Here is a 23,987-nt window from a genome sequence, read left to right on the forward strand (position 1 = left end):
TGGCTAACCCATGGGATCGGATGGGGTTAGGCTGGACTGATGGATCCGTAAACCGAGACTCAATTTCTGTTATTACGATAGACGAAGTAAGTCCCGGATAGTAATTGTTCTATGGATAGGAATCAACGGCTGTGCCTCTTGATGGGGAAAAAAGCGTTGATCCCAATGATCCAAGTGCAAGTTTCTTCCTTGATCCGATCGAGTATCTTTATAGGTGCAGTTGGATCAGCGTGATCAGTAATGATCTTGACTACGTTAGAGTAAAAAAATTATCCTGGTGGAATCGCCCGTGCTTTCCGGGTAAGGGAAGTTTTTTCCGGGTTCGGTTTTGGAAAAACCGACGGATTAGTCTCTTGTCCGGATATCCGTGGACGAGGCCCCGAATGTGGGACCCCTGTCCCGCGCGAGAAGTGCTACTTCCGCTGCTAGTACCCCGAATCTGTTGCTCGGTGGGAACAGGGGGATCTCACAGTTGGTATCAGAGCATTTGGCTAATAAAGATCAACTGAGAAACCAAATATGTCAAAAATTTATCAAGAAGCACAAAAAAAGGTTGTAATTGTGTGATATAATTCATACAATTTGATATTCAAACTGAAATTCGTAAATTGGTAATTGGGTCTTCAGATGGAAGTACCGCAATTATATAGAATCCCTGACTTGCTTGAGGCCTAGACATGATGGTATTTACCTTATAATTCCAAGGGCCGTGACTACCGTATATACCGAGAGTATAACTGCAGCTCTTTACTGACAGTATATACGAGTAAATCTAAGACTTGGAATTATAAGCGTTAATGCTATCCAGATGATGATTTCGAATGTGGTTGATATGATTTTTAGTTCTGTTTGGAAACCGATGAATTGATTTGGATTCTGATTGAAAAATGATGATCCCTGAAAATGGATTGAAATGTAATAAGCTGAGCGAAACCACAAGGTGGATGATTGGGACGAGTCCCTGTAATGATAAATGATGAAAATGATTCAGCAAATCACTATGAGATTAGTGGATTGTGCTGTCAAATTGCTACTGTTAACACTTGACCGTTAGATCAAGTTAAGGGATGACAAATTGAGAACTTACTTGACTGAAATTCCCGTGGAGGAATGCTCAGAAGGAAATTTTTCGGTCTAATGGACCTTTATCATGTTAAAGATATGAATGATATGATCTGAATGAATTGTTATTTAATGATGAGTTCTAAGGGATATTTATCCCAGTATTCTGTTGGGTTGAACAGAATATAAGGAACCCCAGAATAAAATTGGATCTTAAGAAAAAGAGTTGTCCTCTACTTTATGAGATGAGGACATCTCGCACTTTTTAAGTGGGGTAGAATGTAAGATTCTCCCCCAGCCTTCGAGGTATACAGGAGTAAGAATCTCCCTTTTTGATCTTATAATTATTCCCTCTCTAAAATAAAAGAAAGATTCTGTTTAAAAAAGGAAGAACCTTTTTCCTGAATACTTCTCAAGAGTCCCACCTGTTTTAAGGATTCAGAACAACGAGTTCAGAAGTGAGAATCGATGTTTTGGATATCAAGGTTTTGGTCTCGAGTACGACCCAAAAGAAGTTCTTTATCTCTTGGGAAGTATAAGAAGTTATCTCCCAGATATTGTGGACCAAAGAAAGTAGGTGATTTAACTTACGAACTTCTTTTATCTCCTCATCTCAAAGTTCTTAATGCCTTCTATAGAAAATTGTGCCAAACCCAAATCATGGAAAGACGGTAAAACTTCAGTGGCAAGCTACCGTTGGCTTCTAAGTTACGCTAGCTCCTTCCTTTATATAAGTCGTAACTTTTACTTGTCGCTCACAGTAATCTTACTCCCATCGATCTCCTTTCTTCCGAATCTCCTTCATGGCTTGGCAACAAGAATTAGTTTTATCCATAATGATTCCTCACCTTCAAGACGCAAGTGAGTCTGTGAAGAAGGATTTTATAGAACAGTATGAGCGCTCACTTTTCCCTCACTTGGGAACTTCTGTAGCGCAGACCAAATGGCGGACCTATCAAGACATAACTAGGGTAACACCCTGGGGTCAGCAGCACTTTCGCAACAATGTCCGCTTGGCCATGGTTATTGAAGCCTTGGGTTTGGGTCCCCGATACTACTGCGTCATGAGATCAAGGCATCCTGGGTTTTCTGAGCGGGTCTTCTTATTGGCGTGTTTTCTTCCTCATGAGAAGATATGCCTTTACCCCGTTTTTGGCTTGCCTCTCAGAGGTCCTTTTGTTAGATCACCTCATACCACTGAGATAGGTGCGGCAATAACCAGCAGAATCATTCCCATAGATGAGTTACCCTATACTTGTGCAGCTTGTGAGTGCTGCTTTTGTGATCATATGATGGACGGGCTTATGGAAGTGTAAAGAGTTCTTCTATCTTTACTGTATAAGTTCCGAGAATGAATAAAGTTTAAATCTTGTTCTTATCTTGAATCGTGCTCTCTTTGAGACTTTTTCTTGGTGGTTAATCCTGATTTAAATTTTTCTCTAAGTCTCATAATTCGTGCATCTTGCGAAATTATCCCAGTTTGCGAGATGAGGACATCTCGCGTTTTTTAAGTGGGGTAGAATGTAAGATTCCTCCCCCAAACCCCTTTTTGATGTCTAGTATCTTCTTCTATAATCAATCCCTCTTCAGAAATATAAAAGACTTGTTTCTAATTGTTTTAACCTAGAGAGAGAAAATATTCTAGAGAGAGAATATTCAGATTTTTAATATTTTTAGATAGAAAATTATCTCATCTTATTAAAATAAGTTCCCCTGAAACAGAAATTCAAAAAAGAACTTTCCAATGTGCAATTGGAATTAATTAGAAATGTGTATAAAGGACCTTAGTCTAAGGGTCTAGATTTTCAGAAATTTTTGGATTATGGTCCAATTAAGGTTCCTATGGGCCAATAGCATCAATCCATGTGTAGGGAGGAGATAAATCCAATTTGAAAAAGAAGATACCCAAAAATGAGTAAATGCTCACATAAGATGAAGAGTTGAAAATGTACAAGGTTTATTAGTAAAAAATTATGAGCAATATTAAAAGTATGACATATGTAAGGAAGAGGAGTTCTTTAAAGGAGGTGCATATTTCACATAAGATGAAGAGTTGAAAATGTACAAGGTTTATTAGTAAAAAATTATGAGCAATATTAAAAGTATGACATATGTAAGGAAGGGGAGTTCTTTAAAGGAGGTGCATATTTCACATAAGATGAAGAGTTGAAAATGTACAAGGTTTATTAGTAAAAAACTATGAGCAATATTAAAAATATGACATATGTAAGGAAGGGGAGTTCTTTAAAGGAGGTGCATATTTCACATGCTTGAATGAGTTTTAAACTCATAAAAATTGAGATATTTCATCTCTCCTCTCTCCTCATTTAAGTCTAGTTCCAAAAAGTTAGCTTAACTGACCTAAAAATGGTCAAATATTGACCAAACTGATTTAGAAAATTCTAGAATCAGTTTGTTTGGTTAGGAGCTCAATTTTTCCTATAAATAGAAGCCTCCCCCTTGTTGAAAAATATATAGTGTTTATGCATCGTTACTCTACTCCACCTAAGCCAAGAACTGTGAATTCATTTAATAATTCACTAGTTTTTGGAGCTTCCCTCTTTCTTCAATCCCCATTAGTGGCTCCATCAACATACTTAACCAATTGATTGGTTGGGGGCCTCTACCGTGAACAAAGAATCAAGCAAGTTGTAAGGTAATTAGTGAATATTGATCTTTCTATAATTTCTCAATGTTTCTCTCTTCTCAACCCCTCTCAAGCTTGAGAAGTTTAATTGGTATGGTTTTTTTTAAATGCTATTGAAGTTTGAATAGTAGTGAAGAGTTACATAATTTAATAAATGCTATTGAAGTTAATTTTCATTTATGTTTAAATTCTAATGATTCTTATGTAAATTCTCTCTCTCACTCAAGAAATGGTCATACTCATGACCCGTTCTCAATCCAAATCAAGCTTTTCATAAAGCTTTTCCTTAACCCAAGATTAAGCTATGCTTGAGGCCAAATTAATGGCTTTTTTCTATGCTTTTAGTTTATGAATATTGATGATTCAATCCATTATGGATTAATAATCCAATTAGAGATCATTTTAATTATTTCCTTAATGATAAGCATTATCCCTTAGAAAAATTGAGATTTATCAGTCATAGCAGCGGAGCTATGGTAAAATTTTTATAAAAATTATGCATAAAATAATCTCATTCAAAGTATAAAAAGAGGACTTCCTACCATATTCTAGGAATTATCATCCTAGATTAATTGAAAGAATTTCATTACAATCATGGAGAAATTGAATTTTAATATTAGGCATAATGGATAAATTTTTATATCAAAAGTGTTATTTTTACCATTTTTATTTCATGCATAGAAGTATGCATAATGGATAAAATTTTATATCAAAAGTGTTATTTTTACCATTTTTATTTCATGCATAGAAGTATGCATAATGGAAAAATTTTTATATCAAAAGTGTTACTTTTATCATATTGGATTTCATGCATAGAGGTATGCATAAAAGTTGATTATTTTATTATAAAAGTGTGACTTTTATCATAATTGAATTTCATGCATATAGGTATGCATAAAAGATATTCTTTTTATACTAAAAGTGTGATTTTCCTCATAAATGGATTTTATGCTTAACTTAGATGCATAAGAGAAATTTTTTTATTCTAAAAGTGTAATTCCTACCAAATTGAATTTATGCATAAGAAGATGCATAAAAGATTGATTTTTTAATTCAAAAGTGTCATTCTCATCTAAATTGAATTTATGTATAGAAAAATGCATAAAAGATTAAAATTTAATTCAAAAGTGTCATTTTCATTAAAAATGAATTTATGCATAGGAAGATGCATAAAAGATTGATTTTTACTTTGAAAGTATTAATCTCCTTAAATAGAATTTATTCATAAATAAATGTGTAAAGAAATCTTATATCAAATGTAAGAATTCTCTTGTATTCTATAAATAGATAAGAGATGTGATAGGATGTGATAAGAGGTGTGATAAGATGCTTATGAAATAAGTTAGGAGGTGATAAGAGATGTGATAAGAGGTGTGATAAGAGGTGATAAGATGCTTATGAAATAAGTTAGGAGGTGATAAGATGAATTAAGATGTGTATGGGGGGATGAGGTAAGAAGTGTATGTGATAGGATAAGATGTATATGGGTTGTGATAGGGCGAGAATGGATGTGATGTAAAAGATTAGATGTGAAGGTATATGGGGTTATATAAATGGGAATGTGGAAATGGATGTATGTATGTGGATGTGTGGATGTGGAGATGGGAGTGTGGATGTATGAACGTGAAAATGGATATATGCATGAAGATATATATGTATAGATGTGAATGTGGATGTATAGATGTGAATGGGAATGTGGATGTGGATGTATGTGAATGTGGATGTAGATGTGGATGCATAGATGTGAATGTGGAATGTGGATGTGGATGTATGTGAATGTGAATGTAGATGTGGATGTATGTGAATGTGAATGTAGATGTGGATGTATAGATGTGAATGTGGAATGTGGATGTATAGATGTGGATGTATGGGAATGTGGATGTGGATGTATGTGAATGTGAATGTGGATGTGGATGTATGTATGTATGTGGATGTAGATGTGGATGTATGGATGTGTATGTATGAATGTGGATATGGGATGTGGATGTATAAATGAGGATGTGAAAATGGAGGTAAGCATGTAGATGTGGATGTATGAACGTGAAAATGGATATATGCATGAAGATATATATGCATAGATGTGAATGTGGATGTAGATGTGGATGTATAGATGTGAATGGATGTGGATGTATAGATGTGAATGGGAATGTGGATGTGGATGTATGTGAATGTGGATGTAGATGTGGATGTATAGATGTGAATGTGGAATGTGGATGTGGATGTATGTATGTATGTGGATGTAGATGTGGATGTATAGATGTGAATGGGAATGGGGATGTGGATGTATGTGAATGTGAATGTAGATGTGGATGTATAGATGTGAATGTGGAATGTGGATGTATAGATGTGGATGTATGGGAATGTGGATGTGGATGTATGTGAATGTGAACGTGGATGTGGATGTATGTATGTATGTGGATGTAGATGTGGATGTATGGATGTGTATGTATGAATGTGGATATGGGATGTGGATGTATAAATGAGGATGTGAAAATGGAGGTAAGCATGTAGATGTGGATGTATGGATGTGAATGTGGATGTGGATGTGGATGTATGGATGTGGATATGGATGTGTATGTATGAATGTGGATATGGGATGTGGATGTATAAATGAAGATGTGAAAATGGAGATAAGCATGTAGATGTGGATGTATGGATGTGAATGTGGATATGGATGTGGATGTATGGATGTGGATATGGATGTGAATATATGATATGTGATGTGAAGGAATTTGAAGTGAAGAGATGGAAAATGAGGTGATTGGATGAGTACACATATAAATGGAATGTGGAATAAGTAATGTGGTTTAATGAGGAACAATGTGGAAAAATGAGAGTTAATATAGAAACTGTATTTGTAAACTGTTTGTAAATGCTGTTTGTAAATGGCTGTTTTATGTCAAGAATGCTGGGGAAGCATTTTGACCGTCTTGTGATTAAGGTCGTGGAGACCTAACTGATAAAGTTGCAACTGCTGACGGAGAGTCAATGGAGGACGTCTCACGTAGCAAGGTCGACCGAGGTCTTGACCAGCCTCGGTTCGATTAAAATGGTGAGCTTCCGGTACGGTGGATGAGGGACCAAGGAAGCGGCCTATGAGTGAAGCGCTAGGTCACCTGCGAAGGATCCTAGAGGGTGCTGACCATACGGTGCTCGGGCTCTGGGTCGCCTAGGATACCCACGCGTGCGTCGAGGAAGATATTGGAACAAGGAGTAAGAGTTGTTTTGTGAAACCGGGCATGGATCTGGTTGACTGACCTTGCTGGTCCTCAACGGATGAGTCCATGGCTCTTTTATATGGATCTGTTGGTTGATCTTGCTGATCTTCAACGAGAGTCCATCTTGATAAATGATTATATTGCCGAGTATTATGGGCTAGGAACTATGGAAACGGCCTCTGAGTGGACAGGTGGTGAGCGTTCTAGTTGCCAATGATGCCATAGATACTCTGATGATGAAGGAATGATGGGAAATTTGAGAATCAACCGGATAATTTGGAAGACTGTGATCAGTGGTACTATGGTTTCATTAAAGGATTGTTTTAAAGTTAGCTAATGCTAAGAATAAGGCAATTTCATATTGGGTGTGTAAGTGGTGTGCCTAATTTTATGTTTGCATGAACTTCCGGCTAGGGGGCCTTGGAACTCTTTTCCTTGGTACCCGGGACAAAACCTAACCAAATTCCAAATTGGATCCCATCACTACAGTGGTTGGGCGGTTGGCTAACCCATGGGATCGGATGGGGTTAGGCTGGACTGATGGATCCGTAAACCGAGACTCAATTTCTGTTATTACGATAGACGAAGTAAGTCCCGGATAGTAATTGTTCTATGGATAGGAATCAACGGCTGTGCCTCTTGATGGGGAAAAAAGCGTTGATCCCAATGATCCAAGTGCAAGTTTCTTCCTTGATCCGATCGAGTATCTTTATAGGTGCAGTTGGATCAGCGTGATCAGTAATGATCTTGACTACGTTAGAGTAAAAAAATTATCCTGGTGGAATCGCCCGTGCTTTCCGGGTAAGGGAAGTTTTTTCCGGGTTCGGTTTTGGAAAAACCGACGGATTAGTCTCTTGTCCGGATATCCGTGGACGAGGCCCCGAATGTGGGACCCCTGTCCCGCGCGAGAAGTGCTACTTCCGCTGCTAGTACCCCGAATCTGTTGCTCGGTGGGAACAGGGGGATCTCACAGGTCTTCCGCTACATTCAGTCATGGATGTGATTTTCGGCTTTTATACATAGCCACTTGTGTTCGATTTCGAGGACGAAATCATTGTAGGAGGGGATGGTTTGTAATAAAGTAGGTGAAAAGATTCACGGGAGAAGAGAGCTTGATGCAAGCACACACACACTCACAAAACCCTAAAAGAGAACACACAAGGTAAGAGGCTGAAAATCTTCTTCTTCTTCACACAACACTCAACACACCATATACAAAGATAAGAGTATGCACACTATGAAAAAGTACTCAACCAAATACATACTAGGGTTCTCTATAGTGTGAACCCAACTAAATGAGCTGGTGCTATAACTATGCCAGTCTCTAGAATGGCTATCACACAGCCTATCATCCCACTGGCTGCATATCACCCATGATCTCACCAACCATGCCAGTGGCGTAAGTGTGGGGCCTATCCCCCAGGCGGGTCATCAGTGTCCACCGCCTCACTAGATGAGCTCGATATCTCAACACTCTCCCTTGAGCTCAACTCCATCTCATGTACACCAAGCGAAGACCTGAATTTGCGGAGCTTCTCTGTACCCAATGCTTTGGTGAAGATGTCAGCAACCTGATCTTGTGTGCTGACATAAACAAGGTCAACGTCTCCTGCCAAAACTTTCTCTCTGACAAAATGGTAGTGGACCTCTATATGCTTCGTGCGAGCATGAAAAACTAGGTTCCTGGCCAACTGTATACTGCTAATGTTGTCACAGAAAATGACAACTTGTCTATCCACTGATAGACCCAAATCTGCAAAAGTAGCTTTGTCAACCAAGCTACTTCACAAGCAGCACCTCTGTACTCGACCTCTGTAGTACTGGATAGAGCAACCAGCATTTGCTTCTTGCTGCTCCAAGTCACAGCAGCACTCCCCAAAGAAAACATGAAGCCACTAGTAGATCTTCTATCTGAGATACTACCAGTCCAATCAGCATCTGTGTACCCATGTACACATATCTCTGTCCCAGTTTCATAAAATAGTCCACAATGCAAAGTAGACCTCACATACCTCAGTATGCGTCTCAATGCATCCGAATGCAGCTTCCGAGGAACCTACATAAACTGACTCACCAACTTAATAGCATAGCTCAAATCTGGCCTGGTGATCGTTATGTAGATCAAGCTTCCTACTATGCGCCTATACATAGTAGGATCCTCCAAAATCTCTCCTGAATCTGCACTCAACTGGCCATTATGATCCAATGGCACTGAGATAGGCTTACAGCCTGTCATACTATACTTGGACAACATGTCCAAGCCAAACGGTCTCTGTAGTAATCCAATACCATGTGGTGACCTAATCAACTCAATGCCCAAGAAATATTTGAGCTCCCCCAGATCCTTCATCTCAAACTTCTGTCTAAGCAAGATCTTTACATCAGAGATCTCTACATCATGGTCCCCCGTAATGATCAGGTCATCTACATAGATGACAACAAGCACAACCCCTCTATCACTGTGTCTCACATACACAGCGAGAAATCTGCATTGGCTACATGAAAACCAATAGTGACAAGATATTCAAAAATCTTGTCAGACCATGCTCTTGGTGCTTGTTTTAAGCCATACAAGGCTTTCTTCAACCTGCAAACATGCTCGGGGTGACTCATATCCTCATAACCAGGTGGCTGCAACATATACACCTCTTCTTGTAAATCCCCATGCAAGAATGCATTCTTTACATCCATCTGATGTAAAAATCATTGCTTTGACGCAGCCACTGCTATCACAACTCTCACTGTTACCATCTTTGGCAACTGGGCTGAAAGTTTTCTCATAATCAATGCTATATGTCTGCGCATATCCTTTGGCTACCAATCTAGCCTTGTACCTCCTTATGCTTCCATCAGTGTTATGTTTTACTTTGTACACCCACTTGCATCCAATGGCTTTCTTGCCTTCAGGCAATTGCATTAAATCCCAAGTGTCATTTTCCATATAGTGCATCCATCTCCTCATCCATAGCTTTCTCCCAACACACATTTCCAACAGCCTCATCAATGCATGTGGGCTCTACAACCTGCACAACTTTTGCCATGTATGCATAGTGATGTGCCACATAACCATCATAGGTAAACCTCTGCACAGGACTCTTCACTCTCCCAAATCTTCGCAGCTTTGCATTCATGGCTTCCATAGCCTTCTTTACACCAGGTGTTCTCATAGATGGTATCCCAAGATCCTCATCAAGGCTCATCTCTGAGCCACTAGACTCTCCATCAACATGAGAATGCCATGCAAAAATGTCAGGCATACTAAGGGGCTCAACCACTTTCTCTTTGCCTTTATGTGATGTACTAATCACATTTGCAGGACTGGTATTATGACGCAGCCTGCCACTCCATGGTCTATCAACTGAACCACTAGATGAGGACTCTCCTGGTCCACTCAAAGACTGTGATTGCTGACTTGCATTCTGTGCAACCACATTTCCACTCACATTAGTCCCAACAGCTTTTTTTTCAGTAGCATACCAGCTGCTCATCTCATAAAAAACAACATCCCTACTTACCCTCAACTCACGTGTAGCAGGGTTATAACACCTGTATCCCTTTTGCTCAAGGGAATACCCAATAAACACACATTTTTCAACTTTTGGATCCAGCTTAGTTCTCAGGTCATTTGGCACATGCACATATGCAATGCATCCAAAGACTTTCAGATGAGACAAATCAGGTTTTCTGCCCAGTAAACCTCTCCTCTGGAGTTGCATCATGTATGGCTACGCGGCGGTTGGAGTCCTGTTCATGATGTAAACTACTGTAGAACAGTCTCAGCAGCCCAATAGCTATTCTTCTCTCCCATCAATGCTCGCGTAATCTCAGCAATGTGCTTGTTTTTCCGCTCAGCAACTCCATTTTGCTGCGGAGTGTATCTGCATGTAAACTGTCTTTGAATACCATTCTTTTGCAAAAATTCAGAGAACTCATTGGAGAAGTACTCTCCCCCTCCATCTGACCTTAGGCACTTTACATGTTTCCATGTTTGCTTTTCAATCATAACTCTGAAAATCTGAAAATGAGTGAACACCTCACTCTTCTCCTTCATGAAGTATACCCACACTTTCCTTGTGTGGTCATCAATAAATGTCACATAATACTTGCAGCCTTCCATAGACATGGTCTTTGTAGGACCCCATACATCTGAATGCACAACATCTAGTGCATTTCTAACTTTAAACTTTGGCAGCCCTGTCACAATTCCTTTAGTCTGCATAGACTTCATTCTCTGCACATTCACATGTCCAATTCTTTTATGCCAAATGTCTATGTCTGCAACAATTCTTGAACCATTTGCAAACATCGCAACACTCACTTCAGGTATGTTTACATTCAATGTAAACATTCTGCCCACTTTGTTGCCTTTTGCAACAACCAACCTGCACTTGTCTTTAAAGTCTTCAACATAACAACCAATCAGGGTTAAACCGAACCTGCAAACCTTGCTCAATCATCTGGCCAACTGAAACCAGATTCTTTGTTATATTTGGAACATGAAGTACATCTGCAAGGTACTTCACTTTGCCATCCTGCATAGACAATGGCACATCTCCAACAACATGGGCAATTGGATGAGCAGTGTCATCCCCTGTGTCCACAAAACCTAGTCTTTCAAGGTTTTTCATCTCCTTGAACCACTCCCCATGACTTGTCATGTGGTTCGAAGCACCTGAAATCAACGTACCATACATCATCTTTATGTGCTGCTTCAATATTTTCAGACATGGCATTAACGACATGCTGCATAACAAACAACCTTTCATTATCCTCATTGTTTTTGCTCGAGGATGCATAGTTGTTTTACTGCAATTTTTCATTTTGCATGTCAGTTTGCTTCCTATAAACAATCTGCCTGCACATGTCCAGGCTTACCACAATAAAAGCATCCACGTGTATCATTATACTGCCTTTGCCAATTTCCATGACCTCTTTGACTCCCCCCTGCCTCTGAATTGGCCTCTTCCACCTGCGTGTTGTTGTTTTTGTAAATTCTGAGACTGTTGTTGTTGTTGCTGCTGCTGGCCATAATTCTGATTACCTGTTCAGCCACCTCCTTGGCCGCATCCACGGCCTCCTCTACCTCGTCCTCTTCTTGAACTTGTGTAGAAGGCCTGTTGCTCTGAATTGTTTTTGTTTTGTGAAGACTGTTGGTCTTCACCCAAGCTCTTCTCTTCTGTAATCAACATAGACACCAAATCTGTGAAATTGGGAATGTTTTTCCGAGAGTCTAAATAGACGTCTTAAACGCCTTATATTGTGGCTCGAGACCACGTAGATAGACTTCCACCTTATCATCATCATTTACTACTGAAACACTAATAGATGCAAGGGATTCCACAATACCCTTGATCTTCAATGCATAGTCATTCTCACAGACATACTTTTTTTCTCCACAGTATGAAGTTCATTCTTCAACTGTATCTTTTGTGCCTTGGTATTCATTTCATAGAGTTTTACCAAGGTGTTCCACGCCTCCTTGGAGGACTTGGCATCCTGTATGTGCCCAATCATGGTGTCCTGTATACTAATAGAGAGCCAATACATAACTTTTGTGGCTCCTTGGTTCCAATCCTTGAACTCTTTCACATCTGCAGCAGTCGGCCAATATCTCCGGTGCCTCTTCATGCTCACCTTCTATGTAGTCCCAGTAACCCTTTCCCATCAGGAAATTTGTCAACCTAAACCTCCAAGAATGGAAGTTGTTCTTGTCAAGCTTCTCAGCAACAATTTGGTTTATGCCATCATTTGACATCTTGCCAGACACAAATTTACCAGAAACAGCACTCTGGTTTGTCCTACACAAACTGCTATATTTTCTGCAGAGCGGTATTGTGCAGCGGTACTGTACTACACTCAAATGTCACAACCAGTGACCTTAATGTTCATACATACACCCAATGGCAACTGTTTGACCTCCTTGCAGCACACACAATGTCTACACAACCAATCTGTCTTCCTGCAGTTCTTGAAACAGAGTTCTACATAGAATCGATGACTTACCCACAGTGCTCGAAATCGCCTGCTTTCAGGAAAAGGGAGGTCCTAACACGCCCAAAACACGTTTTCGGCCCGAAAATTTCTGTCCGATAGGACGCCGATAGGACAAAATAGTTACCCTATAGCTTTACTCCCACGAAGAAAGCTCCTCAATCGGAGATCGATTGCCGGTGCCTGCCGTAGAGCTCTCGACAAGGGTGTAGCGTCGCCAACACAAATAGGGAAGAGTAGATGAAGCTCTTACCCTTGTACCGCTTCCTGTGCTTCTCTTGCTTGTAGCTCAGCCCTTAGCATGAACTAGGCTCTGATACCATGAAAAGATGCATGGGAAAAGAGAGCTTGAGCTCTTGCACAAGCACACACACACTCACAAAACCCTAAAAGAGAACACACAAGGGGAGAGACTGAAAATCATCTTCTTCTTCACACAACGCTCAACACACCATATACAAAGATAAGAGTATGCACGCTATGAAAAAGTACTCAACCAAATACATACTAGGGTTCTCTATAGTGTGAACCTAACTAAATGAGCTGGCGCTATAACTATGCCAGTCTCTAGAATGGCTGTCACACACAGCCTGTCATCCCACTGGCCACATATCACCCATGATCTCACCAACCATGCCAGTGGTGTAAGTATGGGACCTATCCCCCAGGCGGGTCATCAGTGTCCACTGCCTCACTAGATGAGCTCGATATCTCAACAGTAGGTTTGGGTACACATGCACATGGGGAATGGGGCCTAGGCACTTGGGCTTAGGGACATTTACATGTGTACTTTTAGGAGCCTTGGGCTATATGAGGCATAGGGCTCAACATTGTACCCTTTTTGATCATATTCACTCTATAGACTTTCATGTCTTCTTGGTTCTCTTGCCTATGCTTTCATGGAATTTCTTGGCTATTGCCCTAGGATGGTGACCCACACCTGTGTTGTCACTCCATGCTTTGAGTGGCCAACCCTAGTCTCTTGCAATGTTTAAATACTAATGTGGCATTATAATAGGGTTCTAATAATATACTTATAAGTTGAAAGAGTGTAAAGAAGTGTTTCCAACAATAAGATTGATATGAGAACTGATGGATTGGAAATGCATGAATACCTTGTACATAGCTACTCATCTTGGTGTTGGGATATGATGCTAATAAAGTGTATAAACTATATGAAAGGTCATTTCTCTTTTCCTTTATTTCAAAACTATTTAGCATCCTTACATGAGACCTTTATTAGTTGAAATAGATTCATTGTAATCATTAAGTTAACATATGAACCACATATGCACTCCAATTTTAAGTAACATATTTTTGCATATGTTTACCTATTCAACGTGGCATTGTATCAGGATGCAATAAAGTCCATCCTCTTGTAATAAAAAAGTTAACACATGAACCACATATACACCCCAATATTATTACATCCCCCAAGTATCATGAATACCATTAAGTGTCCTACACACACATGATATTTTAAATCTTGATCAATTCATCATTCTCTAGAAATATACACCAAAGTTTGATTAATATTTTCTTAGTACCCTTCCAAAATGCTTTCAATGTTTTCATAAAAGGAGACATCCATTAGCATATGTTCACATCAATGTGAAAAAAAATTGTCATGAAAAAGCACATGCATTGTGTGTGTATCTTTATTGTCATTGAAATACAAAATCAAACTTTAGGTAGTGGATAATAGCAAATCTTCATAAATGTTAAATATACACAAAGAATATTAAAGGAACTTTCTCATCTTCTTAAAGAAAAGAAGAATTGTTTCCACTTGGGATTGTATTTTGATTTATGTTTTTAAATTGCTTTGTTAATCATATGGATCTATAGCTTGTGAGTTTCAATTTTCCAAATCATGTAAAAGATATGGGCTCAAGTCCACACCAAAGAGGAAATACGTATTTCATAACAAGGAATGATCTTATAAAATTAATCCAACAAAAAAAACCACAATAAGACACGTGTTGAAAATTTTGTATTTACCAGCAATCTTTTGGAATATAGTACTTGCTTCGAAGAATTTGCAAGAAGGAAAGACCACCTTTTATTTTAAAATTAGCTTGTAACTTATTTAAGGCAATTTATCCATGATATAAAGGGATATGAATCTTAATAATTCTTGCTCATGTTGAATAAGAGAAAAGATACCACATAGCTTTATAGTTTCCACTCATCAGAAGGAACCCCTACCCAAAACATTGATTTTTGAAATTGAAAAAAATGAAAGGAACTAGAGAATACATTATATTAGGTTATGGTGGCCTTTTGAACAAATTAGAAGTTTTAGCACTTATAATTTAACCATGTGGAAAAAGGTCGCTTAGCTTGGGTGAACCAACCATGAAGGAATAAATCAAATAGAATCTTTTTTATAAATGTAATACACATAGAAAAAAATTCTTTACTTCGGAGGTTAGATTTCTTGGACAAGTAAAACTATCTTATGTATTGACTAAATAACAAGATGTGAAAATTACATATGATGTGCCAAGGTAGGCATGATAAGTAACATATCTAGATTCTCTTTTGCATTGATGTGCAAGAAAAAGTGTACTTGCAAGACCAAAAAAGATAGGAGTTTGATTTACTAGCCCATATTGGCAAGTCTGAGTTGAAATATAAAGGAATGGGTTCTCAAATTGTTGATTCTAAAAAGATATCCACTTTGCTTTATACTGCTAACTATTTTAAATCTCGATTAGACCTATCATTATTGTCACTTTGATCCTTTTGTTAGTTGCTCAGTCAATTGGAACTTGCTTGCACCCTCTAGGCAGCTGTTCTCATGCGGCGAAGAGCAATGTATGCAAGAAGGCGGTACCCAAAGACCATAACAAACATGGCCAACATTGACTTTATACCACCATGCAAAGATGTGTTGTGGAGAGCAGGGGATGTTTCTATGCTTTGGCAACCACCCTCACTTGTACAATTGTATGAGTTGTCATTTGCATATTGCACTTGGATTAATATGTTATAGGTGTGTGCTTGGAAAGAGAAGTACTTGATCCAAGCTACAAAAGGTGGAATAAACTGCAAAAGAAAATGTAGACATTATTTAGTTGTAGATGGAAAATCAAGAGCTAGTTCACAATGTTTTTAAAAAAAAATAACTTTTTAAAGATTAATTAAAATTTTTTGAAAGGTCAATTTAATAGTATTATAAAAGACCATAGACACACACATTGTTACTAGCATAGTCGCTTAGGGTGAGTTTCTAGGAAAGTGGAAAAAGACAACAATGATGCGAGGCAAGAAAAGTTTGATGTTTATATCATGCAGTTGGTATACTTTTTAGGCAAAACTTATTTATCAATTAAAAGGCAAAGTAGCATGTGATCTAATAAATATGCAAAAGTGTGAGTTGTGCAAAGATTATTAGAAGGTGGGTAGTGGTGGGATATCAAGGAAAGAGAGTAGTACCCGCACAAAGAAGCCTCCAGCTAGCATGAAAGCTAGGATTGCTATAGAAGCAAAAGTGGTTGCTTTTTGGACATCCATCATTGCAGCACCAATAAACAACCCAAAGCCCTACAACACAAGATTTGAAAGCAAGATTTGATAGAAATTGTAATCAAAATATATCAAAAGAAGTTCTTAGTTATCTCCGCATCTTTAATATTGCTAGATTGTAAACTATCTAGCACTCATTAGAATTTAAATGCCAATTGCACTAACCAAAAATGGCTACATGAAGGTGCTTAACCATTTAAATTATGCTTCACAATGTTCTATCAATGGGATTTTCAATGGCTTGAGTGGCTACACGAAAGTGTTTTTAGGATCTCGGAGTGGGTGGGTGGGGGTGCGTTGGTGGTGGTGGTGGTTGGGTTTTATGTCATGCATGCTGTATTACCTTATCCTACTCTTATACCTTTTAGAAATGTTTCAAGATTCAATCTAATGCACCATTACACTAATTTAGAAATGATTCAAGATTCAATCTAATGTACCATTACACTAATTTAGAAATGATTCAAGCCTTTCAATTTAATACACTAATGATAAGTATTTTACTACATATATTACAAAAAGCAATGAATAATCTTAGCACATTAACATGTGTGTGTGTGTGTGTGTGTGTACATGTATGTGTATGTATATATGTATATATACATACACACACAAACACACACATATGTGTGTGTGTATAAATGTATATATATATATATGTGTGTGTGTGTATATATGTGTATGTATATATATACGTATATACATACACACATACATATATATATACACACACACATACATACACACACACATAGACACACCTACATACATACATATACATACATACATACATATACATATGTGTGTGTCTATGTATACACACACATACATATATATATACATATATGTATGACACACACACACATACATACATATGTATGTGTATGTGCATATATATGTATATATATAAAGCGATGAATAATATTAGCACAACATTGATAATGAATAGTACCTGAGATGTGATCACAGTGAGGAAAATTGTAAGAAGGGTGAGGAGGAAAGCAGTAGCCGTTCGCCGTAGATTGGCCATGAAATATAGGATGGCCATGAACACAAAGGGAAGCGCTAGATCGAGCGGAAGATCGCCTAGAGTGCGAGCCATGAAATAAGCACTCAAACGATACATGTCTGAAGCACGCTCTTTGGCTAACATTGCCCTCTCTAGTGGGAATGTGAAGATGGCAGTGAAAAGTGGAAGATAACCCCAGAACACCGCCATGAAGAAGATGAGGCCCACCTGCAACAACAGTTTGAGAAGATTTAGGAGAAATACTTTTTTTTCACTTATCATCAAATCCCCTCTCATCATTGCACTAAATCAAGTCAACCAAATAGAGTTCAACCTTGGGGGCATCCTGCCTTGCATTTTTGCCTCTTAAGTTATTTATGATCTAACAGGTTATTTAAGTAAAAGTGAGAAGGTTAACGTTATAGATTCGTACACGTGGAGGGGTGTGATCAGCTCACCTGATCTTGTACTTCTTGTGCGTTGGAGTGCTTGGATTTCCACCAAAGGCAGCCGGCAAGGAAGGCCGAGGCCACCACTTGCACTATGCGAAGCATGCCAAGGTACTCGTGCCTCCTCTCCTTGAAGCCCCGCACGAGCAGAATTACAAACTGCTCCCACCATGTTGTCCCCCACGTGCGCTTCTCCCACCCCACTACCTTCATACTCTCACCACCTTCTTCTTCACGGGCCTGCTTCTTCTCTCCCACCCTTGCCATCTTCTCCACGCTTGATATTTGACACTCGCAGCACCCCACCAAATACTGCGCATCAGTCCATCAGTGATTAGTCCTTGTTAATCCAATTCATCTCATCCTAATTATTGCACACAAATGCTTCCTCACATGCAACTAGTTGATTAGTAGCACGTTCATGGCTAGTTCTAATCAATTCCCATTAGAAAATTGGCTGGTCATACTCGAAGGGGAAGGATGGCATTGGTTGAGATAAATTTGAACCCCCAAAAAAACAGACCATTGATGTGTTTTTGATGTATGTATGAACTCTATCAATTGGTGTATGTATGTATGCTTTCAATGGGTACTTAATGTATGCCAGATGATTGTTTACTACCAATGGGTACTTGAGATAAGGATGTATGCATGCTATCAATGCTTTTATAAGATATGAATGCATGTATGCTATAAATGGGTAATGGGTATAATTTGAGAAAAGGATGTATGGTATAAATGGGTGATGGGTATTTGAGATAAGGATGTATGCATGCTATCAATGGGTGTATAAGATATGAATGCATGTTTTCGAGAAATGGGTATATGAATATGAATACATGTTTGCTATCAATTATGCCAGGAATGTGTACTTGTGATATGAATGTAGCATCAAAATATGAACAAATTCATGCTAATGGCAAAAGGAGATGTATTTGATTAGTTGATGGCAAAATAAGTGCATGGTAAATACAACATTTTGACCTTAATGCAAACATCTCAGCCTGAACCACAACTAGTTTGGTGACATTGAAATCTACAGCCCCATGCAGTCGATTAAACATATGCATGAGAAGGCAAGCAATATAAACCTACAGCGGAGAGTAATTATTAGCGCTCAGCTTAACAATGAAATCGACCAGCCAATAGGTCCAATGATTAAGCCAGGTGCATGCTAATCCAAGCAATCAAGCCTGAGAAACACAATTGCTTAGTTAGATTAAGTGATATTAATTTACCTTCTTCACGTCCTTTGCAAGGAGGGTAGAGGGGGTTGGAGGAACACTCGTGTTTTCTTTGGTGGCCGGCTTTTGCTGCTTTGAATGATTGATTTGTTTGAGGTTGGAGGGTAGGGAGATATCAGTGGTGTTGCCACTGCAGAGGTCCAACAGGAAGTCAGCTGGGTTCATGGGTATGAAGGGAGAGAAGCCAATGGAATCAAAGTAGGTCATTGCCCCCCTGGCTTTGCCAAAGTAAACCGCATGGCCCTCTGAGAGCAGCAATAATTTGTCAAACATGTGAAATGCCCTGCTTGATGGCTGATGGATTGTGGTAATCACGGTCCTACCCTCCTGGTTAGCAAGCAGTGACAAAGATTAGAGCTAAACTTAGTTAATGTTTTCAATTTAAACTGATAGGCGGCCACCCTCCAATCCACATGCCTCCAAGAACACACACACACACACACACACACACACACACACATGCACCCACATGCACACGTTTGCGCGCATGCACACACACACACAACATCATGATGAGAGCATTGCTTTTGTGAATTAACGATAACAAACATTAGATTTGTTAGTAATTGGATAAAATGGTGATGCGTTAACCTCAAATCAATGTTAACAGCAATGCTTTTAAGGATTAATTACTCACATGCGCTATGTTTTGGAGGAGCGTAATCAGACGTAGCGCAGTAGTGGAGTCTAATCCGGAGGTGGGCTCATCAAGGAAGATGAGCGAAGGGTCTATGAGTATTTCTTGGCCAATGCACACTCTTTTCCTTTCACCCCCAGAGACTCCACGCAGGAATTGATTGCCTATGACTGTATCACAGCACCTCTGCAAGCCCAACTGCGCCATCACATCCTCTGCTCTCTCCACTTTCTGCTCTTTTGTTAGCCCCTTGGGGAGCCTCAAGAGTGCAGAGAACGTGAGGGTCTCCCTCACAGTCAAGTGAGGAAACAGCACATCATCTTGAGTGACAAATCCCATGCTGCACAAGGGCAAAAAACTTGATCAAAATTGTGAGTGTAAGCCAATGCTAGCATCCATTTGTGCAAAGCTCACTAAGCCTGATGTACCCACATTGATCAGAGAAAACATTGTTCCATCCATGAACAATCTACTTCTTTAAGCGCCAAGCCATTGCTTTAACCATCCATTCGTGCAATTAAGCTCGTGTGAAACTCAATGTAAATTGAGGCTCAATCAAGCTTAGTGTGCATAAACGTAAGTATGCATGCATGCATGTATGTATGAGGGATGTGTGATTGCTTAGCAATTTCCAAGCCATTTCTAGCATCCATTTTCTGAAAAGCTAACTGTACATAAAAGTGCCAAGCCATTGCAAGCATCCATATCTGTAAAGTTTGCTGTAAAGCTGTCTGCTCATTCAAACTTTTTGTGATGCCAAAAATTTGAATAATATCCACTTGTTATGCCATACGTTTAAGAAATTGCAACAAAATTACCACTTAAAGGAATAGTAGCTTAGCACACGACTCTAAAATAATTATCATTGTTATAAAAATTCACTTAAGGTAAACATTTGACTACTCTAGCATTGTGAAATCCTATTGAATTAGCATTATCACCCATTGGATACAAATATAAGAAATGTAAAATATGCAAACAACAACTAATTAAAAAGAACACTGACCCAACCAAGAAGAAGCTCAAATAGCAATGATGATTGGGGGCTGCTCAATACCTTCTTTTCAAGTTTTTGGTGTAGGTGAGTTCATTGTAGAGGATTGATCCAGTGACATTTTGGGGATTGGATTTTCTACCACCTAGGAGGTTGAGGAAGGTTGTCTTTCCACTTCCAGAGGGGCCCATCATGGCCAACATCTCCCCCGAGTTGACGCACCCCGTGATGCCATGCAAAATCTCCTTCTCCACTGCCACTTTGCCTCTCCACTTGGCTCCCCCTTGAAGAACCACCTTGTACTTCACATCTGTAAACTGCATCCATACCACAGAACTTGGTCGTTGGTGACAAAGACTACTACAAGAAGATTAAGATGTAAGATAGCACATGGGTTCAAAAGAAAGGGCTTTTTAATTTGTTTCCAAGGAGTTACTCAGATGGTTTATGATATGGAATACTAGTAAGGGTGGGTTTTTATGGCTCAGTTACTTTAGATTATGTAAGATAGCACAAGAGACAAGAGTTCAAAAGGAAGGGTTTTAGAGGGTTTGAATAGTAAGGGTGGGTTTTTTATAGGGTTACTTTAGATTATGTAAGACAGCACAACAAGGATTCAATAGGAAGGGTTTGGGAGGGTTTTTACAGAGTAAGATAGCATAAGATTCCAAGTAGAAAGGGTTTTCGTTTTCACAAGTTTGCATCGTAAGATCTAAAAAATTATAAATTCATGACAAAAAAAGCAGAAGAAGATAAATTGTTGAGCTTAGAGGAGTGGAATTAGCGGTTCTCCAAACACACTTGCACTGTTAATTTAATTGGATTAGTGCCTTCAATTAAAGCAATTATAATTACCTTTAAATTGATGCGTAGAGGAGGCTTCTCATCCTTAACAGGCTTGCCAATGTCTACTTCTATGTAATCAGGCCCTTCTTCTGCTGTCGCCGCATAAGCTCTGGCAGCCTCCACTGCAAGCAATCGTTCATATTTAGCACTAATCTATTCAAAATTAAGGTCGATTTCTAGCTACCTTCTAATCAGCAGCAGAGTTTGGTGAATATGCTTAGATGGAAGGCAAACTTTTAATGGAAACTATTTCTTTACGTTATACCATCTTAAAGGTATTTGCACGTTGCTATGAAGTAATTAAGCAAAGAAACATCTTTAAGATTGCCATAAACCTTATTAGAACCACCATCCAGAGTACTACGATTGGACGGATAACACACCATGCAGTAAATATATACCTTAATAATTGCAGCTAGTCATACCTTAATGTAAGTTCATATGATCAAGGCTTTATACCGCACTATTAAACGAAGCATTAATACATTATCGTCCTAAGACATAGCATTATTGATATTAATCAATGATTTGTGGGTAATTACCGTCTGTGAAGAGATCATTTTCGGGAATTTGAACAGACCCAGCCATGGAGAAGGGAACTCTCAACGGACTAGCATTAGAGAGACGGGCTTCCTCGTAATAGGTATTGTATTGACTTTGGAGGTCATCGGCATCGCTTAATCTCCCACTCATTACCTTTCGCGGCCCACTGGCAATCGATCCCAGCGCCCCCTTCAACATGAGAGAAGCAGATCTGCGGGGGGCCTCGAATCCGAGATTAACATCAAATGATTTTCTCCCAGGGGTCGATGACCCCTTAATCGGGGTTGCAGCCCAGCTCGGAGTGGCCCTTGGAGTGCTCCCACGGCTTGGAGTACCCCCGTAGCTCGGATAATCATCCACTGATATCCTTATGTTTTCATAAGGTTTCTTGTAACTAATTGGCTGATCACGTGTGTAATTATTGCTCTCAGCTGCAGAAGCAGCTCTTGGTCCAGCTCTAATTGAATCTGATTCTGCCATTGAGTTGACTGAGAATAACCTGTGAGACATTGATACAAATCACGCAATTATTGATGTAATTAGCAGCCCATAACCGTACAGGCATGATCCGTAATTAAAGGTTTATGTAATTATTAGAATAATTCGGTAGAATAAGTTCAATGAAACAGACAGGATCACGGTTGCTTACAACTGATAAGTTGGAGGGCTGTAGCTGGAGGAGAAGTTGTTGCAGTAGCCTTAATTAGGAAAATTAGCTTCTTAATACTCGAGAGGAGCTTGTCCTTGCGAGCGGATATGTTGTCTGCTGATCTCGACCATAGTTGAAATGAAGATGCGAAAGGATTACGAAGGGGAATGCGTAGCTTAATAGTGATGATGATGCCTGAATAGTAAGGGGAGTAAGGAAAGCAAAGGGAGGGGGATGATGCTGCCTAATCGCGATTAAGGGGCTGTTAATCACGATTAAGGCAGGAAGAGTTGAGCAGGCGGCGGCGGGTGCTAGCAACGGAGACGGTGGCGGGATATATATACACTACCGAAAGCGGGCTGGTGGGCGACACGTGGACACGACATGTAAGCAAAGGGACCTTAGAAAACAATTTGTCACGTTTGGAAAAAAATGGGCGATCCAGGCTCGTACAAAAACAAAAAGAGAGTCCTTTATTCGGAGAGACTTTTCTCCACGTGTCAGTTATACAGTGGCTTGCGGGGCCGCTGAAATGACAGCAGGACGCGCCGCCAGCTCAGCACAGAAGCCGGGCCTTCGTAGATGTTTTCGGAGATCCATTTGTCCACGTGGATTTTATTTTACTTTATTTTCATTACCGACTTTGACACACGTGAGCCCGGGCGTCACCGTGCCGTCTACGTCCCGTCATTTCGTGCCCACAGGGCACTCCGACCACGCTTACCACACATTACCTTTCCGCCCAACAGTCAACTCATCCGTTTTCATCACGACAACGTATTAATTAAAGTCCGGGTTTTTTTGGTAAATAAAATTAAGGCCGGTTTTATAACTATACCTTATATGGAATTCCATTCCTTATCAATGAATATCCTTAGCCCATTTTCTTTTATGAAACAATAAAACTTCACTATAATGTCATTTTTCTCTTGGACTACTAGTACTACTCACTCCACAAGTTGACGTACAAGAAATTCAACACTCTAAATAATAATTACTATCCTTTTTCTAGGCAAGTTCTTTTTAGTTCCATGTCAAAAAAATCTCCCAAATTGTCAAAGGTGTTAAAGAAATCCTAACATAGATCCTTGCGATGCTTGTTTTAATTTGCGCATTTACTTTTCTATGCCATTTTTTTCCCTCTCCACATTTTAACAAGAACTCTAG

At 39.3% G+C, this 23,987-nt stretch overlaps 1 protein-coding gene across 1 annotated transcript; it reads right to left on the minus strand.

Moving 5' to 3' along the window:
• Window positions 1-15,354: 15,354 nt before the first annotated feature.
• LOC147634273 (ABC transporter G family member 22-like) lies at window positions 15,355-23,244 on the minus strand. Its single transcript, XM_086805402.1, has 10 exons — window positions 22,821-23,244; window positions 22,171-22,670; window positions 21,638-21,750; window positions 20,846-21,099; window positions 19,789-20,128; window positions 19,146-19,478; window positions 17,917-18,219; window positions 17,402-17,686; window positions 16,360-16,467; window positions 15,355-15,969 (listed from the first exon to the last, which is right to left on the minus strand). Exons 2-10 carry the CDS (start codon window positions 22,649-22,651, stop codon window positions 15,706-15,708), a joined length of 2,481 nt encoding a protein of 826 aa, XP_086661528.1. The 5' UTR covers window positions 22,652-22,670; window positions 22,821-23,244; the 3' UTR covers window positions 15,355-15,705.
• Window positions 23,245-23,987: the final 743 nt, after the last annotated feature.

Source organism: Cibotium barometz, chromosome 11 (assembly GCF_041138505.1).
Source record: "Cibotium barometz isolate CiBa-2024 chromosome 11, ASM4113850v1, whole genome shotgun sequence".
Lineage (NCBI taxonomy): Eukaryota > Viridiplantae > Streptophyta > Polypodiopsida > Cyatheales > Cibotiaceae > Cibotium > Cibotium barometz.

Bases quoted from the DNA above. Each gene is read 5' to 3' on its own strand.
- LOC147634273 (XM_086805402.1), bottom strand. From the start codon at position 22,651: ATGGCAGAATCAGATTCAATTAGAGCTGGACCAAGAGCTGCTTCTGCA. The intron at 18,220-19,145 runs GTAAATTAATAT...ACTGATGCGCAG, and splicing joins TTGCAAAGGACGTGAAGAAG to TATTTGGTGGGGTGCTGCGA. The intron at 15,970-16,359 runs GTACTACTCTCT...TTTCTTTTGCAG, and splicing joins CTGGAGGCTTCTTTGTGCGG to TTTATTCCACCTTTTGTAGC.